At 37.3% G+C, this 12,290-nt stretch overlaps 1 protein-coding gene across 4 annotated transcripts in view; it reads right to left on the reverse strand.

The window, feature by feature from the left end:
* The window catches only part of LOC120299592 (phosphofurin acidic cluster sorting protein 2-like), a 186,662-nt gene extending 175,376 nt beyond the window's left edge, over positions 1 to 11,286 (reverse strand). Inside the window, exon 1 of one of the 4 annotated variants that reach the window (XM_039324546.1) lies at positions 10,951 to 11,286. In XM_039324546.1, the coding sequence (XP_039180480.1) occupies positions 10,951 to 11,150 (200 nt within the window). In that variant the 5' untranslated portion in view covers positions 11,151 to 11,286. The remainder of the gene's footprint in view (positions 1 to 10,950) is intronic. The other 3 variants (XM_039324548.1, XM_039324547.1, XM_039324549.1) reach the window with 3 other exon arrangements.
* Between the last annotated feature and the right edge of the window lie 1,004 nt (positions 11,287 to 12,290).

The raw sequence follows: 12,290 nt of genomic DNA on the forward strand, positions 1-12,290 counted from the left end.
TGTACTTCTCCCTTCTCATGAAAAACATCTCCCAGGGAAGCCAGGACTTTTGTTTCAAATCCTAAAGCTGGAGTAAAATAACTCTAAATACACATTTTACTCACTTTTACAATTCCACAAGCTTAAGAAGTACCACTATACAAATAAAAACACAAAATTAATAGGAGTAAAATCCTTATTCTTTCAATATTTTCAGATTGTAAAGATCAAGAGCCAGTTTGGTCTATTGGCTAAGGCACCAGGCTAGAAACCAGGAGACTATAAGCTCTAGTCCAGCCTTAGCTGGGTGATTTGGACCAATCACTTTTTCTCAATCCATGACAAGCTGGTCACTTAGCTGATCTGAAAAAAAGAGGACCCTGCACTTGCGGGGGGGGGGGAGGGGGGAGGGAAGAGGAGGAGGAAGAATGAAGAAGAAAAAAAGAGAACAAGAACAAATTCTCAGATCTTCTGATGCTATATCATTCAATAAAGAGAGAAAAATGTTGTTTCAAATATACATCTCTTCTAATAATAAATCCTCTAATGCGGAACATTCTTTAGACCAAAGATACATTTTATATTTACTTTTTCCAAAGTTTTTTATTGAACTATTATTCTTTGTTTAAAATGTAACACTGTTCTGTAAATAACTCCACATACCACCAAGCTTGCATATGGTAGTTGTTAGCTTCTTTTTTGTTTCTTTTGATTAGCTTAGTAAAAAGGTTTATAGGCTTCTTTTTCATACTCACCATGACAGTTTTGCTGAAAACAATATTAAAATACTTGATCTATGTAAGAAAGTTTAAAAGGGGTGGGAGAGATATGAAGGGAGTGTTCAGGAAGATTAAGTTCTGGAGGAAAAAATAAGTAACTGAGTATGTTTCGTGCTCCAGAGTGTAGCAAAAAAACAACAACCCTGCTTATATAAGCAAGAGAAATGTTGATTCAAAGGCATTCTTTCTGTTTTGGATCTGATTCCAGTTCTGCTCTTTGTTCAGGGTCTTTGTTCAGAGTAATTATATGCTTTCTACTATTACTAACTTGATTTTCCATGAAATGAGTATTGGGTATTTTGCAATTTTGCTTCAGGTAGCATGCTATTTTGTAAATTAGCATTATCCCATGGCATCACTTTGCGATGGCTCTCAGTTGTTTCTCAAAACTCCAAATTTGTTGATTGGCCCCAAAAGATTGGAGTCTTGTGGCAGACTGGAAACTTTTGTTGGATGGGCACTTCTTAGACAGGATGAAAGACATAGACAGAAAGTATAAGGCTAGACAGGATTTTAGTCCCTTTTTTTAAAAACCCGAGAGATTCTACAGAAGAGGTTTCATATGATTAAAAAAAAAATCACACTGATTTTTCCTGGCATCTACCCTCCCTTCTTCCTTTGTGCCCATTTCTGAATACAAAGTTTTTAATGTTTTTAACAAGAATAGTGCTCAATGAAACAATGAAGTCATGTTAATGTAATCCCCCTCATCTTTTAAATGAGATAGCTTGATCCTCAACATTCCCTCCCACCCAATAGCACTGTTAAAAGGAACCAGAGAAAATTTCTACTTTTTAACATCACAGTCAGCAGAACTTTCTGTTTATGGTCACAGTACATCCTTACAGCTTTACTTCCTAATTTCTGAAATATTTATTTTTGCGACATAACTTTCTGTACTAAAATACTGTATCTCACAGTTTTTTAAGAGTGTTGAGTTTTGTGTCTAGTGAGAGTTCGGTTCGTCTCTACAAATATCTCAACCTAATCTACTTACAACTACCATGCATACTACTTTGAATGAGAGAGGGCAGGGGGAGAGGAGAAAAGAATGGAGGAATACAAGTGTGTCTGAGAAAGATGGCATTTCTCCAACTGCCTTTCCCAACAATATTTTCTTTTAACCTGCTCAGATCAAGTGGATTTTAAAATATTTTAAAAATAACTTCTAAAAACCTCAGGATGAAATCCCCCCTTCCCCCTTCAAAATAATCCTGCAAATATTTTGGGTTACCCAAAGATTGAAAATTGCATCTAAGTCAATCACTCTAGTTCACAACCACACTAGCATTCATGTTCTTTGAATAATTTCCTGAAATTAAGGATAATATCCTTTGATGTTAGGAAAGATATCACAGTGGTGTTCCTTATATCCATTCCTCAGTATATTTAATGATACTCCATCTGGAAAATGACCATATAAAATATGGGAATCATAATTTTCCAAAAAGACCAATTATATTTCTTAGCCTATGAATTTTCTTCAATATAGGGTGTGCCAGCTCATGGAGTATGACAGCTAACTAAAATACAATAGGTTTTTAATAGTCTCTGAATATTATTTATACTTCATCCATCCATCAATCACTGATCCACATCTGACATGTTAATGTGTGGTCCTAGGTAAAATCACTGGATTTTAACAAGCTTTAAAACTGAAGTATGTTTCCCTGTCACCAGATACTTTAATATTCACTCCTCATATTCTGGACAAGATGAGAAGAAAATTCAAAAAATATCAGAAATAGGAACTGAAAAAGGGATATGGGGGGAGGGGCAGGCAGAGAGCTTCACTGCAATTTAGTGAATTCGAAACTGATACAGCAGCCAATAATACTACTTAACTGTACTATTATTTTTCACCTAGAAAGAAGAGAACCTAGAATTTAGTAAATCTCCCCAAATAAAGGGGGAGGACAAGGGGGGAAAAACACAGGGAGACAAAAATCCTGTGCAGCTTTCTTAATTTGTCCATTTTGGGTTGTCAATGACAGAGGAAAATAGCCCTGGAGAATTCCTCCTCCCTCAAGGAATGTGTATACCTGTACTGTAAGGGCCACATGTGCGACCTTTTCTCTTCCAGAAGCCTCAAGCCAACCCCCCCCCCCCAGAAACATACAAGTAAACCAGCAGAAACAACAACAAAGAATAATAAAAGGAAGCAAATGCTGCAGCAGGGAGAGAAGCTCTGCTTTAACATTATAAAAAGGAGTTAGATTCACCAAGTAAACAGCCTTTTCCAAGCAGCAGTAAATAATTGCCTTAATCGTCAAAGGAATCCAAGCTTTGCTCTAAGATGTCACCAGCCATTTGCAATTCACGTTGCTTCATTTTCAATAGTTTTTTTTTCTTATATTCTTAGCAAATGTAAGCTGCTAATTTGACCCTTCCTTTCACAGATAATTATTTGGAGAAAAATTTAGATGTATTTAATGTAAGGCATAAGAACGATCTTGAAAGACAAATGCCAAGGTTTTGCAATAATGTTGATGAATTAAAGTCAGCTGACAGTTGATTCCTTCTAGAGCAACACATTAAGCATGGCTTGTTTAATCACAACATCTTGAACAAATTAGAAACCTCCCTAAGTCAGTTTTATAGGCAAGCAAAGTGTTCATGGATCGCTTGCTAATTCCTAGCTTGTTACACTTCTTTTGTTTAGGTGCTCTTATCTTGAAATTCTGGAATTCCTCAGCATCTTTGGCAGAATATTAAAAACAAAGCAGAATAAGCCAGAAGATCACAAAAGCATTAGGTACTATGGACCAAATCAAAGTTTAATCAAAGTATGATTACTTCCCTAAAAAAGCAATAGTTTATTCACTGACCAATCATGTAAAAACATTAAAGCTACACTGTAGTCCAGTATATCCCATGAATTCAATCAACAAAACACAGTAAATTGCAATATATCAAATATTACAATGGGTTCCTCTGAATGTTCTCTCTATTAATTGGCAACAGTGACATAAGCATTCAGATAAGGACCAAACAGTATTTGCCAATGGGAATTATAGTTCTATAAACAGTGCTAAATTCTGGTCAAATGCCTTTCTTCCTTCTACATTTAAGAAGTTCAGGTGAGCTTAATATTTATGCTCTCCAAGATTCATTCACAGGCAGAGCTTGGAATGAGTTATATTTTAAAAAATATCATAAGAGAGCTTACAAACAAAGGATCTCCAACAATATCTGAACTTGAATCTAGGTCAAGAATGTTCTAGCAGCAAAAAACAAAAAGCCACCAGCTTCAAAGAAAAATGAGAAAACCAATTATAATCACATGGCTGTTCATATTTAACCAAAATAATTATTTTTAAAAAACTTCCTCAGGAGTACTTACTACTTAAATAAACGGAGAAATACCTCTTACCTGTTGCCACCAGAAAACTATTCAGTACTGAAAATCTAAAGAAGATTCTATCAAAACTGAGGATATGTATCATTGTATTCCTTTTTGTGGTAAGCAATATGCATACCACAGAGAAGGAATAATAAATAATAATTAAACTTGTACGTCACTCAATTCTCAATGATTCTGGTCTAAATACTAAATTTAAAAAATCAAAGGCACAATATTTTTTTAAAATAGTTAAAACTAGTTTAATATACTTTTCACTGTATCTCAACATTTCTGTATTGGCAATGTTACTTTTTTTCTTTCACCATGTCCATACACTGCTTTATGGCTGCCTGTCCATTCTGAGGATTTCATGTGCATCCAGCATAATGCTCTCAACTCTCATTCTGTTTGCATTAATTCAGCATCCATTCATTCTGAACCCTATATCATGTTTTACCACAGACACGTAAGTATTTCATCCTTATGGTATTTAATTTTACTATTTCTCTGGACATATCCAACTCTTATGTATTACACTCACAGATGTCTTAATAATATGAAGAAGAGCAAAAATAAATTAGACTGTTTTCTCCAATTTTGTTCATTTGTTATACTCTTTCCACAAGAAGCCTGCCGAATACCTTCCCAGGCATACTTAAGAAACTAACCTCACTATAATTATTGCATTCATTCTTGCTGCTTTTCAGTTTGTACAGGGAATAGTAATGGCATTCTTCAACTTCAACAGATTCAATGTTCTCACACATGGAACAAATGTCATGGCTACCCTAAAGGAAAATTACACCCTTGTTTTAGTATTTCTTCAATTAAGCCACATGCACCTGTAAGCCTTACCATTTTCATAGCATTTATGACTGCTTTTAATCAGTATCTTCATGGCATTCATTTCATTACTTCTTTTTAAAATACAGATCTCTACAACACTCCTTCCAGCATTCCTTCACTTCAGTTTTATCCAAAATTATATATTCATCTTTATTCATGCTTCCACTCATTCTGCAAGAGAGTCCTTGTTTTATCCAGTCAATTTTGTTTCCACAAAATCAGTATTTCCAATCAAAATCAATATTTTTCCATCAAGCAATTTTTGTTTCCATCAAAATTAATGTTTTATCTGCCTATTTTAATCTTAACTATTCCTTGCTTTGACTATATTCTTTTAAGCTATGTTCTGTCTGCATATTAACCAATATAATTTGTTCACTTTTTCTTCAGCAATAATTTTATGCCTTTTCCATCACTCCATGCAGCATCTTTTTATATATTTCCAATTAGCATAACTCAACACACTCTGTGACACTATGACATAATTCTTTTCACCTTTTCTAGGCATTTTTTATTCATTCTGAGGTTAATCTACTTTCTGAAAATTTATCCACACAGGACTTTTTCCTTCTCCTTCTGCAGTCCTTATATTTTCACTTTTTTCATGTCTATTTTTCCCAAAATCCACTTCTTACATTAAGAAATAATATGCCTCACATTCAGAATAACTCATGCTTTTATATTGTATAGCTTCCTCACTAATTCTCTTATTTATCATGATTAAACAATCAAATCATTCATGCATTTGGATTTATATTTATTCCCTTGACATGTGCACATATTAATAGATCTATGTTTAAACCATATATTTGAAAGAGAGAATCCTTTTTCTAAGCAGATATTCATCAATGTTCATTCTCAATTTTTGGGTCTTCATAGAGCTCAATCACTTTCCCTGTACAATTCTCATCTTATTATCAGCCATCTATTCATGTCTTCTACCATTTGCTCAAAATATTGGTTGCTTTTCCCAAAGAATCTTCTCTATTTTTTCCATTATACTATTCGCCTTAGCATAACATGCAGCTAACACACACTTTTGGTTTCCAAGGTTCATATGCATAGATAACTTAGGTTATCTATCAATGTCGCAAAGGTGCTTTTTCATGAGGCAACTGGACTTTCTTGTTTTTCTTTGAAGACATTTCGCTTCTCATCCAAGAAGCTTCTTCAGATCTTCTTGGATGAGAAGCAAAATGTCTTCAAAGAAAAGCAAGAAAGTTCAGTTGCCTCATAAAAAAACACCTTTGAGATAATTATGACCTGGATGACTGAGAATCTCCATAGACATTTATCTATCAATGCTTACTTTCTAACATATATTTCATTTTTTTCATTCATAATTAAATGTATATCTTGACTTCTTTTCATAAATTCATCAACTTCACTCAAGAGCAGACCATCTGAACACAGATCTAATAATCCTTTTCTTATTTTCATAGACTCAGAACATATCTCTTTTCTTTCATTTCATTCATTAAGTTATGCTTGTCAAACATTACCTTAGCTTTGAAGTGGTGACAAAATTGTAGTTTTTACACATGTAATAATATAAAGTATTTCCCCATGCAATTTTTCTAATATCTCTTAATAACTGTATTTTTGTTGTTGCTTTTGCAAATGTATGGTACTTTTACCATAACGATTTGGTACACTTTTTACCCTGGAAAAGTGTACCATGAAAAACAAGAAATATGCTAGAATGTGAAGGATAATTGTGCTATAGCTTACACATTGGCTGGCGATATACAAATTGGATAACTTTATGTTAAAGTGAAAGCTGAACAAACTTATTCTCATCCCTACAAACTATATTGCTTTCTATATTAAGCTAAAAAAATAGTTCGAAATTTCAGCACTTGCTCATCTATCTATAAAATAACGTTAGCATAATATTTTGGAACCCACTAGTAATAGTCATTAAATATTATTCTATACCAGGGGTAGGCAACCTTGGCTCTTTTATGACTCGTGGACTTCAACTCCCAGAATTCCTCCCAGCTGGCTCAGGAATTCTGGGAGTTGATGTCCACGAGTCGTAAAAGAGCCAAGGTTGCCTACCCCTGTTCTATACCCAATGATCTTTTTGACCAGCTATGTGTCATATGAGCTACAGACGAAAAATTGAATTTAATTAGGTCCTCATTTTGAAAGCATATTAACACATTCCTAACTATGCACAGAACACAATTATCTTAACAATTCAACATTTCTCCAAATGATGTGTTGTAGTTTTCAGCTTTATGTCTTTGAACCGTCAGAAGTTTTTTTAAAAATAAAAAACACAGATTAATACAGGAACAGGGCTAACGAAAGAAGACATGAAAAGCTCATATAGTTCACAAATAACCAGCTCCAACCATCCATAATTCTGGATCATTCCATAGCAACAAGAAAATGCCCATGTTTAATAAAAGGAGAATCTCCAAACTGTTCGGATGAAGGATTGAATAGCAAGACTCTGGGAAATTACAGCACTATATAACACCAGTCTGGATTAATAGTGTCACATACTTTGTGGACAACCTCAAAACAATAGATCCTTCCCCAAAAGTTCTCTTACTTCATGTTCCCAAATTTTTATTAGTCTATATCAGGGGTGTCAAACTGCCGACCCGCAGGCTGGGTGCGTCATGACAAAACCCCATTGCCGGCAATGGAAAAAATGTTGTGATATGTTGCAACACATCACATAACATTGCGAGTTTGACACCCCTGGTCTACATATTTATGTATCCCACAATATAAAGAGGATTTCTGGCTACATCTCCATTCTCTCCAGTGTCATTCTCAATATAACTCTTTCCTCTTCTGAATTTGTCTGTAAAAGTTTAAGCAATGATTCCAATCTTGAGCTTTTAGAGAGGAGGAAATGGGGAAGCTGAAGAAAAGGTGGAAGGATGTGCTTTCATGTTATGCAAGGATGAAGATGTCTTCTTCCATGGTGTTTGGATCATCTCAACAGGCCACTTAATATTAGCTTTATCTTGGACTGCAGGAAAGACTGCCTTCTCTGAAAAAAAAAATGACACTCCCTACTCTTTCTTGATCTTCTTTCTCTCCTGTTTCTAAGCAACCTGAAGTGCTCCAATATATCAGTATTTCAAACATCACAGTTTGTATTAATTCAAGCACTGAAATAGCACCTGATAAAACAAAACAAACTAATATAATTTGATCACAAAAGATTGGACAAAAAGGCCCAACGAAACAAGAAAAGACTCATTTATCAACCACAATAAAAAGGAATCTGTTCCCATGTACAATTCAAAGCAACTTATCATTGTATCTTTCAACAACAACAAGAAAGAGGACACATTGTAAGAGGTCAGCTGCTTATTCACCAGCTTAGTGGTAAACAATGTCTTCAATCTTCTGCAAAAGCAGACCCAATTTTCAGGCTTGCCTTCCCTCTCTGGTAATATCTCGGTTTCCTGTGATCCAGATATATTTGGAGGATACCAGTTGAGGGAAGTCTCCTATAGTTCCAAAAAAAAAAAAAAAAATTGGGCAAGACAATAAGCATACAGATTTATGTTGTGACATGTGTTTATCTGCCAATCAGGCCAGCTAATGTAGAAATGGGAACAGCTATTTCACCAACCATAGACCACTCCAAACTATTCACTGAAACTACAATAATGCAGTTCAAACACACAATCTCCAGATCCATTAATGAAAGCATAAATTATAAACATCAAGACCAATAACATTCAAATATTTATAAAGTACATGCATGTAAATAAATTGCCTGTCCAAAACTAAGCTAAATTAATCTACTGTACATGAAGGCCCTCACATCCTTCCCAGAAGCTTGAGAAGTTTAAAGAAGCTATAGCAGTGTTGAATAATTAAGCTTTAGACAGTTATCTTCTTGGGTTTTTCCTACTTTTCATGACTTTAATTCTCTTAACAAAGACAGTAACATAGCAAACAACGTATTAATAAAAAAGAAAAAGTATTTATTTCCTTTGTAAAAAAAAAAACCACTGCAGAACAGGGCACACTGGCTGAAAAGCAAGTCAAGAGTATAACAATTCATTTGGCTATTACAAGCTGGATTCCAAGTCATGATTTCTTTTGCTTAGAGACAGTTGCCATCAGTTGCCATGGAATGACACGGAACCCATGGATACACAAACCCTTTCAGCAGCAGCTTGCCTTAGTAGCCTACCCTCTTCTACATTTACATGAGCACTTGTTTACCCACTTAGTCCTTTCCCATCCATCTCCATCTCAGCTAATTAATTCATTATTAATTATTATACAAAACATTCTTTGTCACTTGTTTCCTCCAAAAACATTTCTAGTTAATACCAAACAATATGTAAGGAGAAAAATTATTCTGTATATCATTAAAGATAGCCGACTTATTTATACCAATCCAAGAGAAACAAGGGATTCCACATTTCTAACAGATGTATACAGGCTGCTTCCTCTATCCAGTGTGTGACCCTCTTACAACAAATATAGTAAAGCTTTGGATAGCTCAAGCAGACTTGTAGGTATGCTTTAATATCATCAAATAATGCTAATCATCCGAATGAATCTCCAATGTGCATACAGCTGATCTTAGAACAGACACAACAGTTATTGTCTCTCAAGCAAATGGCCAAGCAACCTGACAAGAACTCCAAACACCCTTGTTCCCTAATGCAGACTTAGGTGTGTCTAAAGCGTTTTATGTTAACACATGCTCAGGTAAACCTCATTCTGCTGAGACCTCTTTGGAGAAAACCAACATATAGATATCATTTTCTCTTTCTGGCAAACTGAATAATCAATTAACATTTATGAAAACATTTTCTTTTGTGAGCAGCCAACTTTATTGACATCAGGGCCTTCTTCATATTAATAAGGAAGCACAAGGAGGTGGGAGGTGGGTAACCAATATCATGTAACCATATCATCAATGATATCATCTCCCCCCATTCTACATAATTTACATTGATGTTTATTAGCAGCATGTGTTTCTTGGGCAAGAATTTCTAATACTGTATTGCATAAAAGTTAGAAAAAGCCAACTTAAAGCAGAGGATTATTAGGGAATCATAAGGAAAAATGGAATGGAATTAAGGGTTAATATTGAATATAAGAGAAATTTTCAAAATGCCTCTCCGTTCAAGTCAAGGCTTTTATACCCTAAGTAACCCTTAACCCTATTTGCTACCAGCTTTTTTGGACAGCTGCTCTGAAAAAGAGTTGAGAATCATAACTCAACATCCAATGGACTATCACAAAGTCCAACTGCTCAGCCACACTGTTGTTTTGTCTTTGGAATAATTTTGGGTCAAATATCACCACTCAGTCTATTTAGAGGCAGGATTCTCTCACATTCATTGGAATCCAAGGCAGGAATCCATGAACTCTCTTAAAGACAAAACAACTGATTAAAAATACCCAAACTATTCACTTCCCACATAGAGTTCCCACACGGTGTTCTTCCCAGATACGTTAAACTGCACTTCCCATCATCTATAGATGAAGGAGTCTAGCATGTATAAAAGATGCTAAGCTCTGGAGAAGGCTGTAACAAACCCGGGTGCTGTCTTCCTAGACCAGAAACCCATCCATACCCAAACTTCCTGAAGAACCTCAAAAAATCAGAACGAAGCTTCAGCTTTCCATTGGGCAGGTACAAAATGCACGTTCTTTTTCCAGTGATGCATGGGTTTTTGTGTGTATGTTTTAAGGAGAAAGCCCTGGAGGTGGGCCCCCGGAGTTCACATCTAAAACCCACCCCACCCAGTCCACATCTGCATCGAGGCTTCCCACCTATCCCACCGAGATCCAAGATGATGCTCTCCCCATTTCCCTCCACCCGCTTTCCAGCACCCCGTTATGTCAGCGCCGCACCGCGCCACGCCTCCGTAGCATGTTCATCCCCCCCGTGAAGCCCTCCACGGCCCGGGTTCTCCTCTGCATCCGTCCCCTTTCCGGACTCCGCACTGTACATCCTTTCATCATGAAGCGAGGACCCCCGCCGGATCCCGCCCATCTTACCTGGGCACGCAGCTGGGCGCTGAGCGATCGATTTCCCAGGTGGCGAAGAGGTTCATGGGCACCGGGACCGGCCCGAGCCCCCCAGAGACTCCCGATGCCGCCGCGCAAGTGCCCATCGGGGGGAAAGCATTACCGGCCGCCCCCCCGGGTCCTGACCCGGACCCCAGCGAGCCCGCTGTAGTCGCCGCCGCCGCCGCCATCGCGCCGCTACCCTGGAACCTAACCGGGGTGCGGTGGGAGGGAAGGTAGGGGGGCGGCCGGGACCCTCGGCCCAGCCCCGATCTCCTCCCTCACAGCACGAACCGGGCGGAGCCTCTAACGAGGCAGCCAATCGGGAATGACGGAGGCAAAGTTTGCCGTGTCGGTAGACCAACCAGCGTGGAGCGGAGAAACTGTTTCCAGAGCATCAGCCAATTCTGACACGAGGGGCAGGCTTTGAAAAGGGGAAGGCTTGACGAGGCGTGGCCTTGGGAAAGAAGAGTTTAAATTGGGAGGGGAAACAGACTTTAAGGATTGGAAATAACTTGAGTGACAAGTAATTTACCCAATAAAGAAAGAGACTACTAATAAAAGCATTCTTCATGTTTCTGTCTCTGTTGTGACTGTGTTGTCTAGATTTTTTTTTAAAAAAATAGTATTGTTGTGGCTTGTGGGATTTTCAATTCAATAAACAAACGTGTATGGAAACGGTGAAGTAATATGGTACTATGGCCAGCACAACCCTGATCACAAATTGTACATTTGAGCTGCTGCTGGACCAAATTTGCTCGTGTATCTCCAAAGATGTGGAGGAAAATTCCCCAATGTTAAAGAAATGGCTCACAAACATGCACATTCCGCACGTTTCCAACGGAGCACATGGAGCTGGTCCTGCAGATAAAATCCAAGGCTCTTTAGTTTAGCTTTCCGGGAATGCCAGGTAACGGGTAAATGAAAGCAGGCCCAGTACCAGTGAAGGCTATCCAAGCAGTGTGTCTCAACCTCAGCTGCTTTAAGATGGGAGGACTTCAACTCCCAGAATGCTGGCTGTGGGCTGCAAAAATATCTCTCTTTTGCTACCATCTTGTGGTCATCCAGATTTTTGTTGCCCAGATCCTTTAACTCTACTATCAGTATAGAGAAAAGCTGGGGCTTGACACTTCGGTTAAGCATTCCTACTCACAGTAAGCTAAACCCAGGTTTATTTCCAATGTAAGTGTGGATAGCTGCTCATATATATTTCTTATCTTTAAATGGTATTTTTGTTAACTGCCATCAAGTAGTTGATTGGTGTTGATTTTTAGTGACTACATAGATTTTCTTCTACACAACCTGTTCCAATATGGTCTTTCAGGTCTTTT

This window comes from Crotalus tigris, unplaced genomic scaffold, assembly GCF_016545835.1.
Source record: "Crotalus tigris isolate CLP2741 ecotype Arizona unplaced genomic scaffold, ASM1654583v1 scf7180000024302.2721777, whole genome shotgun sequence".
Classification (NCBI taxonomy): Eukaryota; Metazoa; Chordata; class Lepidosauria; order Squamata; family Viperidae; genus Crotalus; species Crotalus tigris.